Source organism: Daldinia loculata (genome assembly GCF_022478755.1).
Source record: "Daldinia loculata strain CBS 113971 unplaced genomic scaffold F4817scaffold_19, whole genome shotgun sequence".
NCBI classification, from domain to species: domain Eukaryota; kingdom Fungi; phylum Ascomycota; class Sordariomycetes; order Xylariales; family Hypoxylaceae; genus Daldinia; species Daldinia loculata.
In genome coordinates, this window is record NW_026054873.1 from 24,358 (window position 1) to 42,654 (window position 18,297).

Consider the following 18,297-nt stretch of genomic DNA (forward strand, 5'->3'; position numbering starts at 1 on the left):
AAGACCCCCACCCGCAACGGCAGAACTTTTTTTTTTTCCTTTTCGGAAGTTCTCAAGCGCAAGAGTTTAGTTGAAGCTGTTTGCCACTTTACTAGAACACCACTTCTTACCCTCTACTTGCCCGATTACCTTGATTATATTTAATAGTCAGGCATAATGTCGGACGAAATTATTTGGCAGGTCATCGACAAGCAGTTTTGTAGCTTCAAACTAAAGTGAGACTCATATTTTCGATCGTCGACCACAAGTGCTAACTTATTACTAGAACTACAAAAGAGAAGACTTTCTGCCGAAATGAGTAAGAATAAGGGCTCCAGTTGCCTAGTATTTCGTTTCTAACATAATCATAGGTATAATGTGACAGGTCTTTGCAATAGACAGTCATGTCCTCTCGCCAATTCTCGTTATGCCACTGTGCGGGCGCACCCAACTAAGGGCACCTTGTACCTATATATGAAGACTATTGTTAGTGCCTCTATGCACTTTATTGTTGCCTGCTTGTTGACCAGACGTAGGAACGAGCCCACATGCCAGCAAAACTATGGCAGAGGATCAAGCTGTCACAGAATTATGCCACCGCCCTGAAGCAGATCGATGAACAACTCATCTACTGGCCCAAATTCCTGGTACACAAAGCGAAACAGCGAATCACTAGGCTTACGCAAGTGGCGATACGGATGAGAAGGCTGGCTAAGGAAGAGGCACGATTGGGCGAGAAAGTCGTACCTAAGATGGCACCTAAGATCAGGCGCCGAGAAGAAACAAGAGAACGTAAGGCAGAGGCAGCCGCTAAGTTAGAACGAACAATCGAACGGGAGCTTATGCAGAGGCTGCGCACGGGTGCATACGGCGATCAGCCACTCAACGTCAGCGAGACGATCTGGAAGAAGGTCCTTAATGCTATGGAGCGCGAGGGCGAAGGAAAAAGGGACAAAGATCTCGATAGGGGTATTGAAGATGAGGAAGAAGAAGAGGAAGAAAACGAAGTTGAATACGAGGAAGAAGACGACGAGCCCGACGGAGCAGTCGAATATGTCAGTGACTTCGAAGAGAGCGATGACGACCTTGAAGATATCGAGGATTGGCTAGGGAGCGACGAGTCCGACAAGGAAGAGGAGTCACAAAGCGAAGATAGCGAGGAGGAATCAACCAAGAAGGCTGTTGGCGACAAGAGGAAGAGAGCACGTGTTATCAGCTCGAAGCCGAAGAAGGCGGCTCGACGAGGAAAGGAGATTGAGCACGAGCATGAGTTCGAGCGGCATAGAGAGGAACTTGCTTTCTAGAAGACACTACTATGATCGGAATTCAAGCTCTAGCATCTTATATTACGTTAAATGTCTCGATACCCTTTTTGATACCTACGGGTATCCTTATAAATATAAAGGCGCAATTGTCTCTTTCCCGCGCATGGTATTGGCTAAAATTAAGGATGGTTAAAAATGCAGGCGGCTAACTAATGATATGTTACTACCTATGCGCAAGACATCTTATTTGTCAATTGATGTTCCGAGGCGCTGGTGAACAAACAAATCATCATTGCACTTAAGCGTACATTTATTTAAGGCTGTGGTTCAGGGGCGTACCTGTTAGCTTGGCGGGGTATTTATCGTAGGTATTTATCCACTCCATTTTCTTGTTACATCAATAGCGCTATCCACCAGTCTGGTCGGCATTGACGTTAATCATTCATTCTCACCGATCCAATTCTTTTTGAAACGGATTCCTGAACACCCTTTTCTTTCTTTCTCCATATCGACCACGAAGTCATATTTAAGCTTTGCTCGTCCTGTATTTAAAATCAACTCTACAAAAATTCCAACACGTGTCGATACAATTCCATACAATTTGTAATTTAGTCAAACTCTCCACAAGAATCAGACGAACATACCCGCTTAGACGCATTTATCCAAGAACTAAACCCCCTTAGCTCATCTAGGACCACAAGACAAGATGTCGGCCTGGTATAGCAACCTTGTCGGTGCGACAACTTCGAAAATCTCCAATCTTCAACGAACGTTCCTTAGCAGCGAAGCCGACGGCGATACTGAGGACGACACACACGTGTGCAGAGTCCTCCGATCTTACTACACCGAGAAAGGCAAGCCGTTTCCTTCATGGCTACCACCCGACCCTAAAGCGCCTCCTCCAGTTGCTGCAGTATACGCGCAGCCGTCGCAAGTCGGTTCGAGATACGGTGGTCTTACTCAGCAACCCCAAGGTGGCTTAAGTTCGCTTTGGGACAACAATCCAGTATCGCAACCGCAAGATGCACAAAGTCTAAGGAGAGGCAGGGGCGCGCCGCCTAGTATACGAAACAACGACCCTAGGAACAGCCCGTTCCGTAATTCGGACCCTATGGCCGGACGGGAAGAGGTATCTGCAAGACCGTTGCCTAGCCAAAGAGCCGGAAGCTACCAGACTGCCGGGACAGCACCGCCCACCACTTCGTCTGGTGGCTCTGCACAGGATAGGCTGAAACAGCGATTGTTCGGTGGCTCGAGGACAACAAGTCCTGCAGGAACTGGACCCTTTCAACCTCCACCGCAGAACAACTCTAGAGGCAACAACAACAACTACGGAAGTGGAGATTACGAAGATAGGTTTGCACCTGGGGGTATGTACGATGGAGGTTCTAGGGGAGGTGGTCCTCCATATGACTCGGGATCGGGAAGTGGAGGCAGACCCGGGGGCAGGCGGCTAGGAGGCCTACCGAGCGGGCCTAAGATGAGATGAGGCTGTTGACAGATCGACGGAACTGTATGTAAGACGCTTCCGTTTGGTTGCGCTGTCCTGGGATCTTGAAATTTGGAATTAGGAATCGAGACAGGGGATGGGGATGAGGCTATATCGGACGCCAAGCTGCGGGAGGCAGGGCGCGGATCCTGATATGATCACGGCGCTCTGTGACTACTTATAACTGCGCCTCAGTCTCCTCGGACTATGTCCACCTTATCTGTCTGATTTATGGCGAGCTAGTAAATACCCACGAAGTTGAAATTGTTATGTTATGGAAAGGGATAGAAGAGATCCTAGATCGCATCGGCTGTTGGTTACTACATCAAGACTAAATCTGCGAGGAAGGATGAGAGCGGCACAGAAACATTTGGATTATAGAAGTGTTACGATTTTGCCTCCTAGTTTAGGTAGCGAAGAGATAATAATGTTGTTGCCTACTCGGACACATCTCCACCTTTCTTCGTATTGCGTGTTCGATACGTAGATCCTAGGCTAGATGATTTGGTTTCGTTCTTGTCCCCCCACGCCTTATTCATATCATGTTTATTTTCGTCATATTATACAGCGTGTATCCAATATTAGGAATTTGTTGACTTAGCTATTTTTGTTGCGAGTGCGAAGTGCGTAATAACTGTAGGTAGGTGGTTCAGTTACAAGGTATATATGGTAGTGATAACGCATGTCACGAGTGTGATTCGTCACGCAGACTTTCGTGGCCTGCAGATGGAATTTAAATGCATTGAGATGACTGGACAATTATACGCTAATGCGGCAGGTTCTTAGTACTAAATCTTAGCCTTCTTTTAGCGGTGATTTGACGTATCGATACTAGCAAATAACGTTTGGGGGCGCAATGGAGGGCCCCTCTATGATCAACTGTCGATTGGCGCGTGGCGGGGCACAACGAAGCACCTGCTTGTCTTATTCAAGAACTTCCCCCAAGCTCAAATCACTTTTTGCTTACATGTTGTTCCATCACAAAATTAGCCCTACAGGATTACAGAACAAGAAATCTCAACAGCCAGGGATCTGGATCCAGATATCCTTACTAACTTGAGATACATCTTCTTGTTAATCTACAACATCCAGCTTATCCGAGCTGGATAGGACTACACCCCGCGATGACATCAGCTCCCCTGCCGGGTAGAGCCAGCTCGCCTACAGGCAGCTTCTACGCCATGAGCGACGACGAAGAGGGCGAGTATGATACAATCACCCACACCGAGACCGGAAAGGGTGTCAAACTCCTATTTTCTAAGAGCAAAGTTTATGTTCACCCTACTCCATCGTCAAAGGATAACATCCCCGGCTACATAGCACTATTACAGCAAAAAGGACCCCATGGCGAACGACCAACATCTTCCTCCTCCAACGCATCCAACTCGCTGGCATCGGCAGACCTTTTACTTGCTTGGTTACCGGAGTCGTCTCTTGGCGATGCCGCCAGCATATACGTGAAAGTAGATCTGACTGATGCCGAATCCCCGCCGAGGCAAAGCTATCTTGTACCACCACCCCCCACTGTAACCACCCACAAAGGATCAATCGGTTATTACGCTTTCGCTATACCTGTTAGTGCAATATACTCTCTACTGGTGAGGCCACCTAGCTTGGGGTGGTGGTTCGGGTCTTTGGTGATCAACACCAGGGCTGGGGATAGCTTCCCAGCATTATTCTTTCACGACAGCGAATGCCAGTCAACTATACTCCAGAAGAAGAAACGGGTTAGGGATAGCTTTGACCCTTTTGGTGAAAATGGCCAGATGTTTTGGGGAGGCGATGAGGTCCTCCGTTGGTTAAAACGCTACGTCCGGATAGAAAGGAGTGGGGCCGAGCCGAACATCTACTTGGTAGAGCCTACTAAAGAAGATAGCGAGGCTTTCGGTGGAAAGTTAACGTCTAGTACCCCTTCGCAGATTGGCAGGCATGACAGTTCTCAAGGCATATCCTCGCGCAGTCGTGCCGGGCCTTCACGAGCGGGCGCTGTTGATCAGAATGACGCGGGAATGGACCCTGTCATGAAGTTTGTGAAGGAGACTGGATGGAATCTCCTAGAAAAATTCAGCAAAGTCACAACGTTCACGCGCAGAACCGCTCTGGATATAATTGACAATCCAAAAATACCACCTCAGGTGCGGAGATTAATGAGAAATCCCGAAGTTCAAACGTTACAAGACGAATTTGATAGCGCAAGGATATACTTAGCCCGATGGGCGATGGGAATAGCTGAGCAGAGCGAAAGGGACCGGAGCCAGAGGATATGGACCGCTCGCGATGTCTTAGAATTAGAAGATACTGACGTCGGGGAATTCGAGTTGCTTGAAACAAGTACCTTATCTCTGGAGGAGCGAAGGAAACCAGTGACTATTAAGGAGTGGAACAGTTTCTTTGATCCTCGAACCGGACGTCTTGCTGTCACTATTGATGAGGTTAAGGAGCGAATCTTCCATGGTGGTCTCGATCCGGAGGATGGAGTTCGCAAGGAAGCCTGGCTATTCCTGCTTGGTGTGCATGATTGGTACAGCACAAGTGAGGAACGGAAAGCGGAAATCGCGTCTTTGAGAGACGAATATGTAAAACTAAAAGCTGCCTGGTGGGAAAGGCTAGTAGACCTTGGCGGCGAAGGAGATGATGGTGAATGGTGGCGAGAGCAGAGGGGTAGAATCGGTAAGTTTTACTATTTGTATGCACAATATATTTATACTAACTATTTGACACAGAAAAGGACGTACATCGGACTGACCGCACAGTCCCAATATTCGCAGGAGAAGATCTTCCTCATCCTGACCCCGACTCCCCATTTGCTGAGGCTGGCACCAACGTCCATATGGAACAGATGAAGGATATGCTACTCACCTATAACGAGTATAATAGGGATCTTGGTTACGTCCAGGGAATGTCTGACCTACTTGCTCCGATATATGCCGTTATGCAGGACGACGCCGTTGCTTTCTGGGGGTTTCAGCATTTCATGGAGCGAATGGAACGGAATTTCCTACGAGATCAATCTGGCATGAGAAATCAGCTACTCACGCTCGACCATCTAGTACAGTTCATGGATCCAAAACTCTATGCTCACCTCCAGTCGGCCGACAGCACCAACTTTTTCTTCTTCTTCCGCATGCTATTAGTCTGGTATAAACGCGAGTTCAAGTGGATGGACGTCTTGCACCTATGGGAAGTGCTCTGGACAGACTACTTGAGCAGTAGCTTCCACTTATTCGTGGCTCTTGCTATTCTAGAGAAGCACCGAGATGTGATAATGATTCACCTTAAACATTTTGACGAGGTGCTTAAATATGGTAAGCTCCGCAACACTCTTTTCAACTTAAATTATTGCTAATGCTTTCGTATTAGTCAACGAATTATCGAATACGATAGACCTTGAGTCTACGTTGATCCGAGCAGAGGCTTTGTTCCGCCGCTTCCAGCGGCTGATTGAAGCCATAGATAAGAAGCAAAACTTTCCAACACCAAGGGTACAGCAAGATTCGTCGTCAAATTCTGCATCCACTTCGCCCAAACAGCCGAGTAACAAGAACGGAAAGGCCACAGAAGAACAGCCGAAAAAGACGATTACTCCTGAGCTGCGGAAGCTACTGAGTAAGAATATAGAAGTACTTCCACGGAAGGTCGTGCAAAAGAAAGGCGACAGTATTACTACCGATGGCGCCTAGGAGGTAGTCTATTAGGTGGTTGCTTCAACTTGGCTTTGGACTTGAGCTTTTTATGCTTGGTGTATTTGTATGTTAGGGGATACGGAATACGGAACGGGAGGCATAATGAGGCGGATTGTACTTAATTTTAAGGGTTTGGCGTTGAGGTCTATGGCTTATATAGTATCGGTAGGAAGGGACACAATACTACCTGAAGCAGCGCTTTCGACACCCTTCACTCTAGCGCTAACAAGGGAAATTTAACAATGGAGGTAGAAAAAGTTAGGAAACAATTTAAATTCACACACGACATTGTCTGGAAATGCCGGCAAAATAGAGCTGACGATATGCTTGAAATATCTTGATAACAATGCCCTGAAAGATGACAACCTATGCAAACCTAGTAGTCCTTTCCTTCACTCCGTTGAATTCGCACGATACGCCTATATTACAGCAATGCAAACTGCCCCTTTGCTCTCTCTCTCTTTCTCTCTCCTTTCTCTCGCATGTCGTCTTGCGTCATGCTCAGCCTCCTCATTACTACTTCAGCATATTAAAACTCCTGCTCCTCTTGGAAGAACATGCCGAATGAGATAATAGTCCCGTAGATCAATAGTCCGCCGATAATAGACATTACCATCGCCGGGATACCGATTAGAGCGGAGTGCGCGAGGACGGCGGGGAGAGCTGGGAGGGGAAGGATATGTCAGTTATAGTCTTCTTCTTATCGGGTATATATATATATATGCCAGGGTATACGAAGTAGTGACAGGTTTTGAGTTCCGCTCCGCGCACGCGCGTGCGTAATACGCGCAACCATATCCTAAGCACAGAAGAGAACAAGAGGGTAGAATTTATAGAAAGCCTAGCTAGAGGTTAATCTTACCTATCCCCATCACAACCAAAAAGCCGGTGAAGAAGCGGCCGAGGTCCAAGACGCCATTGCCGGTGCTCTCGACGAAGTCGTCCGGGTTGGCGCAGCGCGCAGCAATCCAGTTGGGTATGGGAGCCAGCACGTAGGTGGCAACGACCAGCAGCGGATAGTAGACCTTGTATAGCGCGCAGGACAGGATGACTAGCAGGAAGCCGATGGCGAGCACGAAGGACAGCGCGATGATGGTCTTGAGCCCTGCGGTCGGCATCGTGGGTGGGCGGATGGGAGCGCGGATAGTTATAGTTATAGTTACGGCTACGGTGCTACGGCTACGGCGGCGGCGGCGGTGGGAAAAGGGGGGGAGGCGTACTCCTAGAGCGGCGGATGGTGGTTTCTATCGAGTTTCGAGATTCGGTGGTGATTCGTATGGATTGCTGGGTAGAGAAAGGGGAAGAGGCGCCGTGTTAGTCGGTAAGTTGTAATGGTTGGGACTTGCGATGGTGTTGCAGGATGTTGTCGTCAGACTCAGCCTTGGCTTGGCTCGGCTTGCCTACCGCTAAAGTTTCCCGGGATTTTGGGGTCTGAGAGCTTAAGCCACTTTAGAGTCCCCCCGTAAATCAAATATGTGTGGCTGAAATACGCCGTATTATTCAAGTCCTTCGTACCTAAGTACTATGTACATATCCATGTGCGGGTAGTGTTACCTAAGCCTCTGGAGCTAGGGCACCAGTACTAGACCCAAAAGAGACGAACGACGAAGCTCTTGAGCTGCCTTGCGGTTGCTGAACGTTCAAGTCTGTAATTCGGGTAGCTCCAGCCTTGCATTTCCGACTCGAATATCCAACTCGAATATCCAACCTGCGAATACCTTCCCAACGCATATACACCACTATCTACCTCCGCACGCCCAATACTAATTACTATCTGAACTACGACATACCGACATAATGTTCAGAAACAACTACGATAACGATTCCGTCACATTGTAAGCTCCTAATTACGCTGCAAACAACCCTTGTCAATCTGCACTTCACTAACAACTACGTTCAGCTCCCCGCAAGGGAGAATATTCCAGGTCGAATATGCCGCCGAGGCCGTCAAGCAAGGTTCAGTGGTGGTGGGTTTAGTTAGCAAGACACATGCAGTTCTAGTCGCTATCAAGGTACGAACATCACAAGAAAAAGCCTACCCAGATCCAATCCAAAGCTCCAAGAGCTAACAACTCCACCCACAGCGAAATGCAGAGGAACTCTCGTCGTACCAGAAGAAACTGTTCGCCGTAGACGAGCATGTCGGCCTAGCCATCGCCGGTCTGACCTCAGACGCCCGTGTCCTCTCCAACTTCATGAAGCAGCAGTGCCTGTCGCAGCGGCTAACCTACGACCGCGCGATGCCCCTCGAGACCCTCGTCTCGCTCATCGGCGACAAGGCACAGCTCAACACCCAGCACTACGGCAAGCGGCCATACGGCGTCGGCCTGCTGGTGGCGGGCGTGGACGAGGCCGGACCCCACCTATTTGAGTTCCAGCCCAGCGGTATGACCCAGGAGATGCTGGCGTGCGCTATCGGAGCCCGCTCCCAGATGGCACGTACCTATCTCGAGAAGAATCTAGATAGTTTCGCGGCGTGCGGCCGGGAGGAGCTTATCCTCCACGGACTGCGCGCTCTAAAGGAGACGCTAGTCCAGGACCGCGCGCTGACCGTTGAGAACACGAGTGTGGGCGTTGTAGGATTAAAGGAGCCCGGAAAGAAGGGCCTCGAGTTCTTCAAGGTGCACGACGGCGCAGAGGTCAAGGACTGGATCAACGGCGTAGCAGACGACAACGATGCGAGCGAGGAAGCGGTAGAAGGAGGAGACGGCATGCAGGTGGATGAGTAGACGACGTGAAGGAAAAGGAACAAATCATGCTACGGTAAAAGAAAGGCACAAATAATTGCATTTCGCTCGGGCGTATGGACTCGGGAGGTGCTATGTCGCGGCACCATCTAGATGTATCAATAGACGACAACAAATCACGAAGCAAGCCAGGAAAAAGCCGTGGCATCTTAAGAGTTAAATGCAAAAAGTGATGTCATATTTCATCTTCCTCGTCGTCAAAGTCATCTTCCCGCCCCATCTCGTATATAATCCGTCCCCCTTCGCCCGCCCCGATGTCCGTCTGGGCGTCGAAGTACGGCAGGACTATGCCCTCTCTATCTCTACGCTGCTTCTCTGTCAACCCTAGGTTAAACGTAGTCTCCATCTCCCCGTCTCCTTCGTCCGCCGCACCCTCCTGGTCAGTATCGCTCGGATCCCGAAATGCGGGGTGGTCGGAGAGAAGATATAGTCTTGAAGTCTGGGCCTTGCTATCCTGCGCTGCTGCCGACTGTGACACTAGGACAAACGTCTCAGCAACGGCGCGGCCACTGCGCCGCCTCAACTCCATCTCGAGCACAAGCCCCTCGCCAGCCGCAGACCTCTTCTCGGCACTACCCAGCCCGATTAGCACGCCCTCCCGGCCCTCGGCAAGCCCCCACTCAGGCTCCTGCAAGCTGCGGTTCCGCGCGCGCCGGCGCTCCACCGCCTGATACAGACTGCCGACGCGGAGCACAGCGGTCGCGAGATGGCACAGCGTCGTAAACGGATGGGGCTCGTACTCGCTGAAGGACGGGGGCAGCACCAGCGGCACGTCGGTGTGGTACACGGCCACGATAGAGACGGCGGGCGTAACCAGGCCGGAGAGGAACATGGACAGGGTAGAACCCGCAGCGCTGGCGATCCCGTTCAGACCGTCGATTACGACGAGCACCTTGTGCGCGTGGCCGGCGCTGCCGGACGAGTAGTGCGAGGTTATCTCGGCGCGCAGGGCCTCGGGGGTCTTGCCCCAGGCTTTGATGAAGATGTCGGCGAAGGAGGGTTTCCGGAGTAGCGAGGAGGATAGGAAGATTGTTTTGCTTTTGGAGATCTGGGGGGGTGGGGGGTTAACATGGTGGTGTATTTGTATCTGATCCTCTGGAGAAGAAAAGGGGGTAAAGGGGGTAAAGGGGGTAAAGGGGGTAAGGAGGAGAGGATAAGAAAAAAAAAAGGGGGGGGGGAGGGGGAGGGGGAGATAGCGCAATAGCTACTAACTTACCTTGGCTCTGCTGAGGAACTCGTGAACTACAGGCGCTGCGCTCTGCTCCAGCGTGTCGAGGACTAGCGTTAGAGGGCTGGCGCTGTCCCGCAGGTTAAGGAGTTTCTGCAGGAGAAGCAGCGAGTGCGAACGCGCGTGCGATTGCGTAGATGATGGCATAGCTGCGTTGCTGTTTGATGCAGTGTTTGGACGTTGAAGACTTTTTGCGATGGTGTCTTGCCGGGGCAGTCAAGAGTATGTAGTTCCGAGGCTAGAGTTGGAGTTATCTTCTGAATACCTGGAAGACCGAGGTCGCATCTGCACTCGTATTGGTTAGTTTTAACTTAACGCTATATAAGTGACACGGATGAAGTTATAAAACCTTAGTAAACTCTACCTACCTTATTACATAACGTTGGGCAGGGCAAGTACATACATACATGTGCTAAAGGCTAGAGCTAGCTTCTCCCCGCAGCCCTAATTGAGGAGTTTAAGCGGCGACTTATAGCGTGCTCCACTAATTCGTATGCAAGGTGAGTGAGATCGACGCAATTGCAGGGGCTAATCCTCGCTATCCTTTTGCTATTTTATTTCTAATTCAACTTCTTTCCGTCTGATTTCTATATTTACCTCTAATATACGAACAAGCGTGCCATAGCTCTACGCAATATTACGCGACTCTGCTCTTATGTTATTGCTCGTCTCATTCCAACTAGGCCGTTGTAAAGTTAGAAGGGAAAAGTACCTAGATGGCGGCCAAGCTACGCACTTCCGCTAATAGAGCAGAGCTCCCCTGGGCTCTGGGGAGCTTCTTCTATGACTCCTAGTGTGATTATCTAACCCTTATGGTCTACTCCTGAGCCGACTCATCTTTGAGAGTCCACCGTGGCCAGTTTTATAGTGCAAGTCCTAACGAGCTATTTAGCCTTCAGTCTCGGGGTTGCTGTCCCCGTAGATCATATGTTAGAGACCCACAACTTCGCTGCTCAAGCTAGTCTAGCTATCTAAGTAGAAATCAGCATAGAGAAGTTTTACCTAGTTCCGGATACTAGCAGCAGCGACATTTGGGTTGTTTCGGACGGATTTAAGTGTCTAGCCCCCTTTTCCGGCCTGGAAATTCCTCAAAAAGAGTGTGCTTTTGGTCCCATCTATAAGGGTGACCTCCCTGACGGGCAAGATCGATAATCTGAATCCGAATATCTCGTATATGAGCGGCGAATACTTAAACGGACTAATGAGATTCGCTAAGTAATCGCCTCCTTACCATTTAACATAAGTGTGATGTAATTTAACAAGTTTTATCAAGTATTATTGTAGGCGATGTCACTATTCCAAAGCAGCAGTTTGGTCTAGTAGATGTGACTGCATTCGGAGGCGAGGGGACGTCGAGCGGTATCCTCGGCTTTGCCCTGTTGCGTGACGAAAACCGGACATACATTGGCCTTCGGCGGTGTGCCTCCTGTCAAGACAAGAGAATATACTACTATACCGATTCAAAAAGTCCGACATACAAGTTTCCAATATCATGCGCTGGATTTACGGCTAACTATTAGATCTACAAGACCAAAAACAACGGCAAGACAGATTACTCCTTCTACAACATCGCGTCTAACTCTATGTCCTGGAACAACGGCACCATCAGCCAGATAGTAACAAACTTGCCTCACATGCTCGTGGACTCGGGTACGATCATCAATTTGTTCCCGCATACACGCCTGCCAGGAAACAGCAAGGAGGCCTGGTCTGGAGCATACCGTGCAATGCTGCGCCGCCTACCCTCGACATCGTGATCGGCGGGAAGGCCATTCGTGCTCACCCGAGTAACATGATTGTAAACCAGCCGGCGTACGAAGGCTCGACTGAGTGCCTGTCTGGAATCGGTGCTGGACAGCCTGGTTCATATATCCTCGGCGATACATTTATGTTGCCGTGTTTGATGTTTCGGATTAAAAGCAGATGGAGTTTGCTCAATGGATGGATTAAGTTGGGTTTCGGTAGTCGATATCTTACGGTTAGACTACCTAGGTATATAATATATATATATATATATCTAGCTAGCCCTTGCTGGCAAAAGCTCGTTGTGTTGTATAATTAAATAAAATCGGGACACTGTTAGGTATCATATTTGTTAGTAGGTAGTCTTGTCCGTTTAATATCTAGGTAAATAATCTTGCTCTGGCTAAAGTTGTAGTACGGAATTTATTCTATTACTTTTCTCTCGCCTTAGTCCTTTGAGTTTTCCCCCCAAATTTCAAGTTTAAGGAGAAAGTTCTACTAAGACAAATCTAAAGGTCAGACGTGGAAAGTGGTTTGAGGTGATATAGGGGTAGCAGCTACTTTTTCCTATGTTTTTATTTAATAAATCATAAAGCATTAAAAACGAAGACATGTTGTTTTATAAAGTAAATTATGAGTAAGTTGAATTAGAAGTAATATGTTACCTCCATTTTGCTAGGTTGGGTTTGCTACTGTAATATGCATCTGTTTAAAAGGGGGGACTGTATAAATGTATGTGCATGTGTGTAGAGAGCATTGTGTTAAAAGTTCCAGCACATTATGTTTCTTACGAAATGTATCATGCCAAAAATGGTCTAGTCAGGCACTCTTCGCAGTGTTTACTTGTGATATCCTGATGGGTTTGCTGTTTAAAAGTCCTTGCTAAAGGGTCCACATCATCCATCAAACACACGTCAATTGATACCGTGCAAAGTTCACATTGTTAAACGCCTGTGTTACAGTAAAGTGAGAATAATCTGAAAGATAATAACAACAAGCGGTCCCACATAATGATTCAAAGACACATTGCGCTCTGACCCGACCTCTTAAGTACATGGCCTTTTTCTACAGTACCTGTTATTAAGACAACTCAAAGTAGGAAATATATCAAAGTACCTGGACGTTAAAATGTCGTACCAACTGTACTCATAATCCCCAACGTCACGGTGTTTACACCATTATTTTACAGTTTCTTTTCTGTCTTCTCGCCGTCAACCTTTACCACTATACTACACCCTCGACGAAAAACTATAAAATCATAGATTCTCATCATCAATAAAATCCTTCTTGTTATATTGTGATACAGAACAATAACATACCATCACCTCTCAAAATAACTATTCCATACAACTACTTCTCTTTGTTGCCTGTACCCCGAGAATTAAGAGGTCTCTCCTATCAACACTCAAGTTTACTAAGTCTTTGACTTATTTCTGGATACCCGCCAAATTTCAAGACCAAGCCCTTCATTACGTCTTATTCGAGATGTCTCGAAATACTACTCCTAGACAAGCCGATTTCGATGCCGTAAGAGCCGATGAGGAAGCACGAATCATCCACAAAGCGGGTTCACGCACTGAGAGGAATAATGCTGTTCTGGCCGCAACCTCGAGGGCTAGGTTCCAATACCATCCCAATGGTAATTCAAGACACGAAACCTATGCCTATTAAATATATAACTAACAATCACAAAGATATAGAGCGAGTCTTAGCTGCCCGCGCTGCCAGGGCAAGCGGTCGAGTCTCGCCGACGGACATGTTCCTAAACAACAAGGCTATCAACTCGAAACGAAAGGCTTGTCAAGACGGAGAACGTCGCCGCAGGGCTGCTGCAGCGTCCCCCGCGTCTGAGGATGACGATGACGACGAGCTGGAGGTTCCTGCCACAGTCCGTCGGAAGACACCAGTCACCGCTCGCAAAGTAGCCCCTATGGCCCCCTTAAGCGATGACGACGACGAAGAGGAAGAGACCCCTGTCTCTAGTCGTCGCAAATTAAAGACTACTAGTACCAAGGACATTACCAGGTTACTCCGGAAGCTGAAGCTCAACAGCGACGAGCGCAAGACGGAAAAGAAGAAACACGGGAGACGGGCGTGAGGGCCGATGATTTTTCTTTACTTTTTTTCTTTTTTTAAGACAACAGATTAAAGGGACCGGTTGGTTTATTGGCGATATATACCTAATATTTGCGTTTGGATACCCTTTTTAGCGTTGGTTTTAATAATAGAAAAGCGGTTTCCTATCTTTGGAGATAGTTGTATCTCGTTATGTCTTCATGCACTATTTTGACTTTTGAAAAATACTAAGGGGTATTTATTTTATCCCAATTAAAGATAAGTCGTGTCTGAGCACCTGAAGTAGGGGATGAATGAGTAGGGGATGAATGACTGTACGCCCCCTTTTCAGGTTTAATGTGGGTCTCAGGAGAGACCTTATATGCGAGGCAGATTTTCAGAAGTAAATCAGTTGGAGACAGATAAGAAGAGTACCTACCTACCTCATATAATATTGCTAAGTTTAATACGTATAAGGCTTGTTAGTTCCGTCAGGAAATATCTGTTGTTAATTTATCCACTTTGTGTTGCAACCCAACTATACAGCCATAGCCACCATCTCGATCTTCAACATGTCACGTCTGTCTTAGCATTGCCCATTTCCATTTCCCCGCACATAAAGGCTGTGTAGGTAGGTAGCGAATACGTGTACTTGCGTGTGTCACGCTTTATAGTTGGCTGGGTGGATGTATTTTCTTGATAGGGGTGTATCCTGTTTTCCTATAAGCCCCCGACAATTAAGTTACTTATATCAAACCAACACATCTCTCAAATACATACGACCATAGGATCTGGAAAACTCGGGGTCCCGTCCGCTCCCCCATCGATAAGCCAGATACCGCCGGATTAGTAGTTGGGTCGGTGACGACCAGCGAATCCCCGGTGTTGTATGTTCTGTCTGTTTTTTTTTTTTTTTCGGATTTTTGTGTTCTTATCCAATGAAAATCCTACGATAGCTTCGACTTGGTTTCATGGTTGGAGATTTGTCGTATGTTAAGTGGCTGAATTGAGTAGTAGATCAAGGTGGTAATCATTGATTCGACTCATATGTTCACCACTTTCCAAGACTTTCCACCTACTTAGTATTACACATAATTTGTGCAGGCCATTTACACGATGGCCATCTGTCGTATTCATCAGGGCTACCCTCAACTCCGGTCATTCGATACAGATGCAGCTTCTCTGGTGGAAATGCTACATCGCGCATATGGCATCGATAGCACGCCGATATGTCTCCATTGTGCAGCGATTTTAGAGGCGATGCTCTATTTTAAGCCAGGCATCATGAAAGAAGATTCCGAGATCTCCTGGAGCGACATCTCAATACAAATTATGATATTCGGCCAGTTAAAATTACAAAGAGTGAACGTTTATAACACCCCGCCTTTAATAACAAGCAAAGTGGCGCGCAACCCGTTTTTATTCGACGTTATCCAACGACCCTCCGGTAGGTTTGACTTACATTAAGTGTAAAACATGGCCATTAAGGGGTAGCTGACTAGTTATTATGTGCAAGGTAGTACTACACACGCACAAAATACCACTAAGCTTTCGGGCCTAAGTTCCTTTGGGAAAGACACGATGTGGATGGACAGAAGCCGATCCTGGGATGTTTTGGAAGACTCTTCAACCCAGATGGCCTTCGATCGTGCTACTGGGTGGCTTTCTCACTGTATGGAGTTTGATGAATCTTGTAATCCGCCGAATAAGAACTTTGTACCCCGCCGCCTTCTTAATGTCAGGCATAACGACCAGTCAGGCGAGCCGTTTCTCATTGATCCCAGTGAGCCAACGGTATATGCTTGTCTTAGTTACTGTTGGGGGGAAGACGTCGGAGACGTTTTGAAAACGACAACATCCAATATCAATGACCATTACAAGGAGGTCCCTTTAACTTCTATGCCTAAAAGTCTACGAGACGCTGTCATGGTCTGTAGGGGGCTTAGCATCCTATACCTGTGGGTGGATTCTATCTGCATTATCCAAGATGATTACGACGCCTGGTACCAAGATGCGTCGATAATGGACCAAATCTACCTCAACTCCCAGGTCACAATCTCAGCACTAGAGCCGAATAATTGCAAAACGGGATTCTTAGGAAAACAGAAATTCGGTCTTCCCGGGTGGCAACATGAAGTCCCGTCTCCAGATATATCAGAAAAAATTATAGCCCGGCCAGGAGTTAATCAAGGTATAGAATGTTCTTTGGATAAAAGAGGCTGGTGTTTGCAGGAGACATTACTTTCTCATCGAAGGCTCTGTTTCAATGGAAATGAGATGAGCTGGGAGTGTCTATGTCGCAAAATTTGTGAGTGTGGACACTGCGTCTGGCCAAGATTCGAAGTAATGGAGCAAAAATACGAACCAAATAGTGTTCAGCTTGGAGCGTTATTAAGGGAAATTGCATCGCAATCTGCACCAGTACAAAATATGGAGGCTTATAATATAGGGGTTTCCGAGCCGCATGGGGAATGGCTTAAAGGGAACAGGCCAACCGAGGATGTTGATGGAGCGCCGGAAAGGATCTATGACCTTTGGAGAAGGGTGGCATCGAACTATTCACGACGCGCAGTTTCTCGTCAGAGCGATAGACTAGTAGCACTCGCCGGGCTAGTCAATATCATGCGTAAGAGCAGCCGGTCCGAAACAAGCACAAAGAATGAATACATTGCTGGGCTCTGGAAGAAGGAGCTTCATTTTGATCTAACCTGGAGAGTGGCTGCGTTCAATTCTAGATCAAGGTTATCGGCTGATGAAGAATCCGATGTCGTGGATCAAGCACCATGCTTCCCCTCGTGGTCATGGGCATCTTGCGAGGGAGCGATCAGTTACGATGATTATATATCACCGTTGTTAATTTGGCGCGGGACCGCAACCGGAATCAGAGTAGCCGACAAATGTTCTATTAAAAGTATCGAGGGAATTGCGGAAGATGGCACCCCTACGACCAAAGGCGGCCGCATAAGCTTGGAAGGAGCATTAATGCCTGTTGAACTGGCAATATTTGGCGAGTATATCCACCCGGTCGGACCCTTCATCCCTGTCCGAGAAGCCAACAGTTTTCCATTCCGATTAGGATACCCTAGGAATGACTTACCGGCGATATCAGCCTTTGTAAGACCGCGAACCTTATACTCGGCAAGAGTGTACCTCGACGAGCCCACAGACTCGACAATGAGTCAAAATGATGCCCAAGCCTCTTGTTGGATCAATGGGCGGTGTGAAGAGCATTGCTGTTCATGGAACCAGGGTCGAGATGATACTGAAACTAGGTATTATTGTTTTAAACTCTTTTCATGGATTTTGAACAACGACGCGCGGAATCCAATGTCAAACAATCGTTATAAACCAGGAACAACTGAGACTGAGACATCGTTCCTTGTATTGAAGTTATCTCAGCGTGTTAAGGGAGCGTTCGAAAGAATTGGTGTTGGCTTTTGGGCCGAGGGGCGGAATTTATTTCGGGGTGTGGAAAATGCCAACCTATTTGAAACGGCCAAGACGGAAGTTATCGATATTATATGAAACCATATATTATAAAATAGCTATGAGGGGGATTAGATTTTCCATAATATGTCGAAGCCAAGGTTAATGATGCCTTAGGTAGGTAAATAAGTGTATAATGTACCTAACGTTCATTATGCCTCTCCTTATGAGTTTCAGTTCTTGACTTAGTTAATCATTTTTGATTATTTTATAGACGTTATACAACAAATACTATATGGCTAAGAACAAAATATAGAGTAAACAAATGGAATAATGACAAATGGCTCGAATAAAAAAATGAAAACCAAGTAAAAGGTAGGTATAAGCAGAAGTACCGTGATAAATCATAAGAGACTTATCACATTGATGCTTAAGTTTTAAAACCAGAGCTTATTTAGGCACAATTAACAAGTGCTGTATCTTTCTTAGTTGCGAATATTTCACACTCTCCCTCCAAACCATTACCCTCTTTTTAACATCCGTAGCCTCCGGGACAACCTCCTGCACTTCCGAGCCGTTGAGATATTTACCTCTTAGCTCGGGGCCAGTTTTAAAGGCGACATTTATTACGTTACTGTTGGAATTGCTAATAGTCCGGATGTGGCCGTTGGGCTCGAGCCAT

At 47.4% G+C, this 18,297-nt stretch overlaps 8 protein-coding genes across 8 annotated transcripts; 6 read left to right on the top strand and 2 right to left on the bottom strand.

Annotated features, from left to right (window-relative positions):
• Nucleotides 1-26: 26 nt before the first annotated feature.
• F4817DRAFT_334852 (Mak16 protein) lies at nucleotides 27-1,406 on the top strand. The gene is made up of 4 exons (XM_049302955.1): nucleotides 27-215; nucleotides 266-298; nucleotides 351-465; nucleotides 516-1,406. The coding sequence occupies exons 1-4, from the start codon at nucleotides 157-159 to the stop codon at nucleotides 1,281-1,283; spliced, it is 975 nt and encodes a 324-aa protein (XP_049159819.1). The 5' UTR covers nucleotides 27-156; the 3' UTR covers nucleotides 1,284-1,406.
• A 220-nt stretch (nucleotides 1,407-1,626) lies between these two features.
• F4817DRAFT_334854 (Sec1-binding region of Mso1-domain-containing protein) lies at nucleotides 1,627-3,190 on the top strand. Its single transcript, XM_049302956.1, has one exon. The coding sequence runs from the start codon at nucleotides 1,951-1,953 to the stop codon at nucleotides 2,731-2,733; it is 783 nt and encodes a 260-aa protein (XP_049159820.1). The 5' UTR covers nucleotides 1,627-1,950; the 3' UTR covers nucleotides 2,734-3,190.
• A 387-nt stretch (nucleotides 3,191-3,577) lies between these two features.
• Nucleotides 3,578-6,706, top strand: F4817DRAFT_334855 (RabGAP/TBC). Its single transcript, XM_049302957.1, has 3 exons — nucleotides 3,578-5,403; nucleotides 5,457-6,038; nucleotides 6,094-6,706. Exons 1-3 carry the CDS (start codon nucleotides 3,858-3,860, stop codon nucleotides 6,411-6,413), a joined length of 2,448 nt encoding a protein of 815 aa, XP_049159821.1. The 5' UTR covers nucleotides 3,578-3,857; the 3' UTR covers nucleotides 6,414-6,706.
• Nucleotides 6,707-7,816, bottom strand: F4817DRAFT_334856 (vacuolar protein sorting 55). Its single transcript, XM_049302958.1, has 2 exons — nucleotides 7,279-7,816; nucleotides 6,707-7,079 (listed from the first exon to the last, which is right to left on the bottom strand). The coding sequence occupies exons 1-2, from the start codon at nucleotides 7,532-7,534 to the stop codon at nucleotides 6,946-6,948; spliced, it is 390 nt and encodes a 129-aa protein (XP_049159822.1). The 5' UTR covers nucleotides 7,535-7,816; the 3' UTR covers nucleotides 6,707-6,945.
• A 149-nt stretch (nucleotides 7,817-7,965) lies between these two features.
• Nucleotides 7,966-9,242, top strand: F4817DRAFT_72865 (N-terminal nucleophile aminohydrolase). Its single transcript, XM_049307828.1, has 3 exons — nucleotides 7,966-8,251; nucleotides 8,317-8,428; nucleotides 8,501-9,242. The coding sequence occupies exons 1-3, from the start codon at nucleotides 8,214-8,216 to the stop codon at nucleotides 9,143-9,145; spliced, it is 795 nt and encodes a 264-aa protein (XP_049159823.1). The 5' UTR covers nucleotides 7,966-8,213; the 3' UTR covers nucleotides 9,146-9,242.
• An 86-nt stretch (nucleotides 9,243-9,328) lies between these two features.
• F4817DRAFT_334858 (histone acetylation protein 2) lies at nucleotides 9,329-10,751 on the bottom strand. Its single transcript, XM_049302959.1, has 2 exons — nucleotides 10,380-10,751; nucleotides 9,329-10,211 (listed from the first exon to the last, which is right to left on the bottom strand). Exons 1-2 carry the CDS (start codon nucleotides 10,536-10,538, stop codon nucleotides 9,339-9,341), a joined length of 1,032 nt encoding a protein of 343 aa, XP_049159824.1. The 5' UTR covers nucleotides 10,539-10,751; the 3' UTR covers nucleotides 9,329-9,338.
• A 199-nt stretch (nucleotides 10,752-10,950) lies between these two features.
• Nucleotides 10,951-12,426, top strand: F4817DRAFT_334859 (uncharacterized protein). Its single transcript, XM_049302960.1, has 2 exons — nucleotides 10,951-11,352; nucleotides 11,383-12,426. Exons 1-2 carry the CDS (start codon nucleotides 11,319-11,321, stop codon nucleotides 11,541-11,543), a joined length of 195 nt encoding a protein of 64 aa, XP_049159825.1. The 5' UTR covers nucleotides 10,951-11,318; the 3' UTR covers nucleotides 11,544-12,426.
• Nucleotides 12,427-14,719: 2,293 nt separating this feature from the next.
• Nucleotides 14,720-17,943, top strand: F4817DRAFT_334861 (HET-domain-containing protein). The gene is made up of 2 exons (XM_049302961.1): nucleotides 14,720-15,636; nucleotides 15,706-17,943. The coding sequence occupies exons 1-2, from the start codon at nucleotides 15,306-15,308 to the stop codon at nucleotides 17,712-17,714; spliced, it is 2,340 nt and encodes a 779-aa protein (XP_049159826.1). The 5' UTR covers nucleotides 14,720-15,305; the 3' UTR covers nucleotides 17,715-17,943.
• Nucleotides 17,944-18,297: the final 354 nt, after the last annotated feature.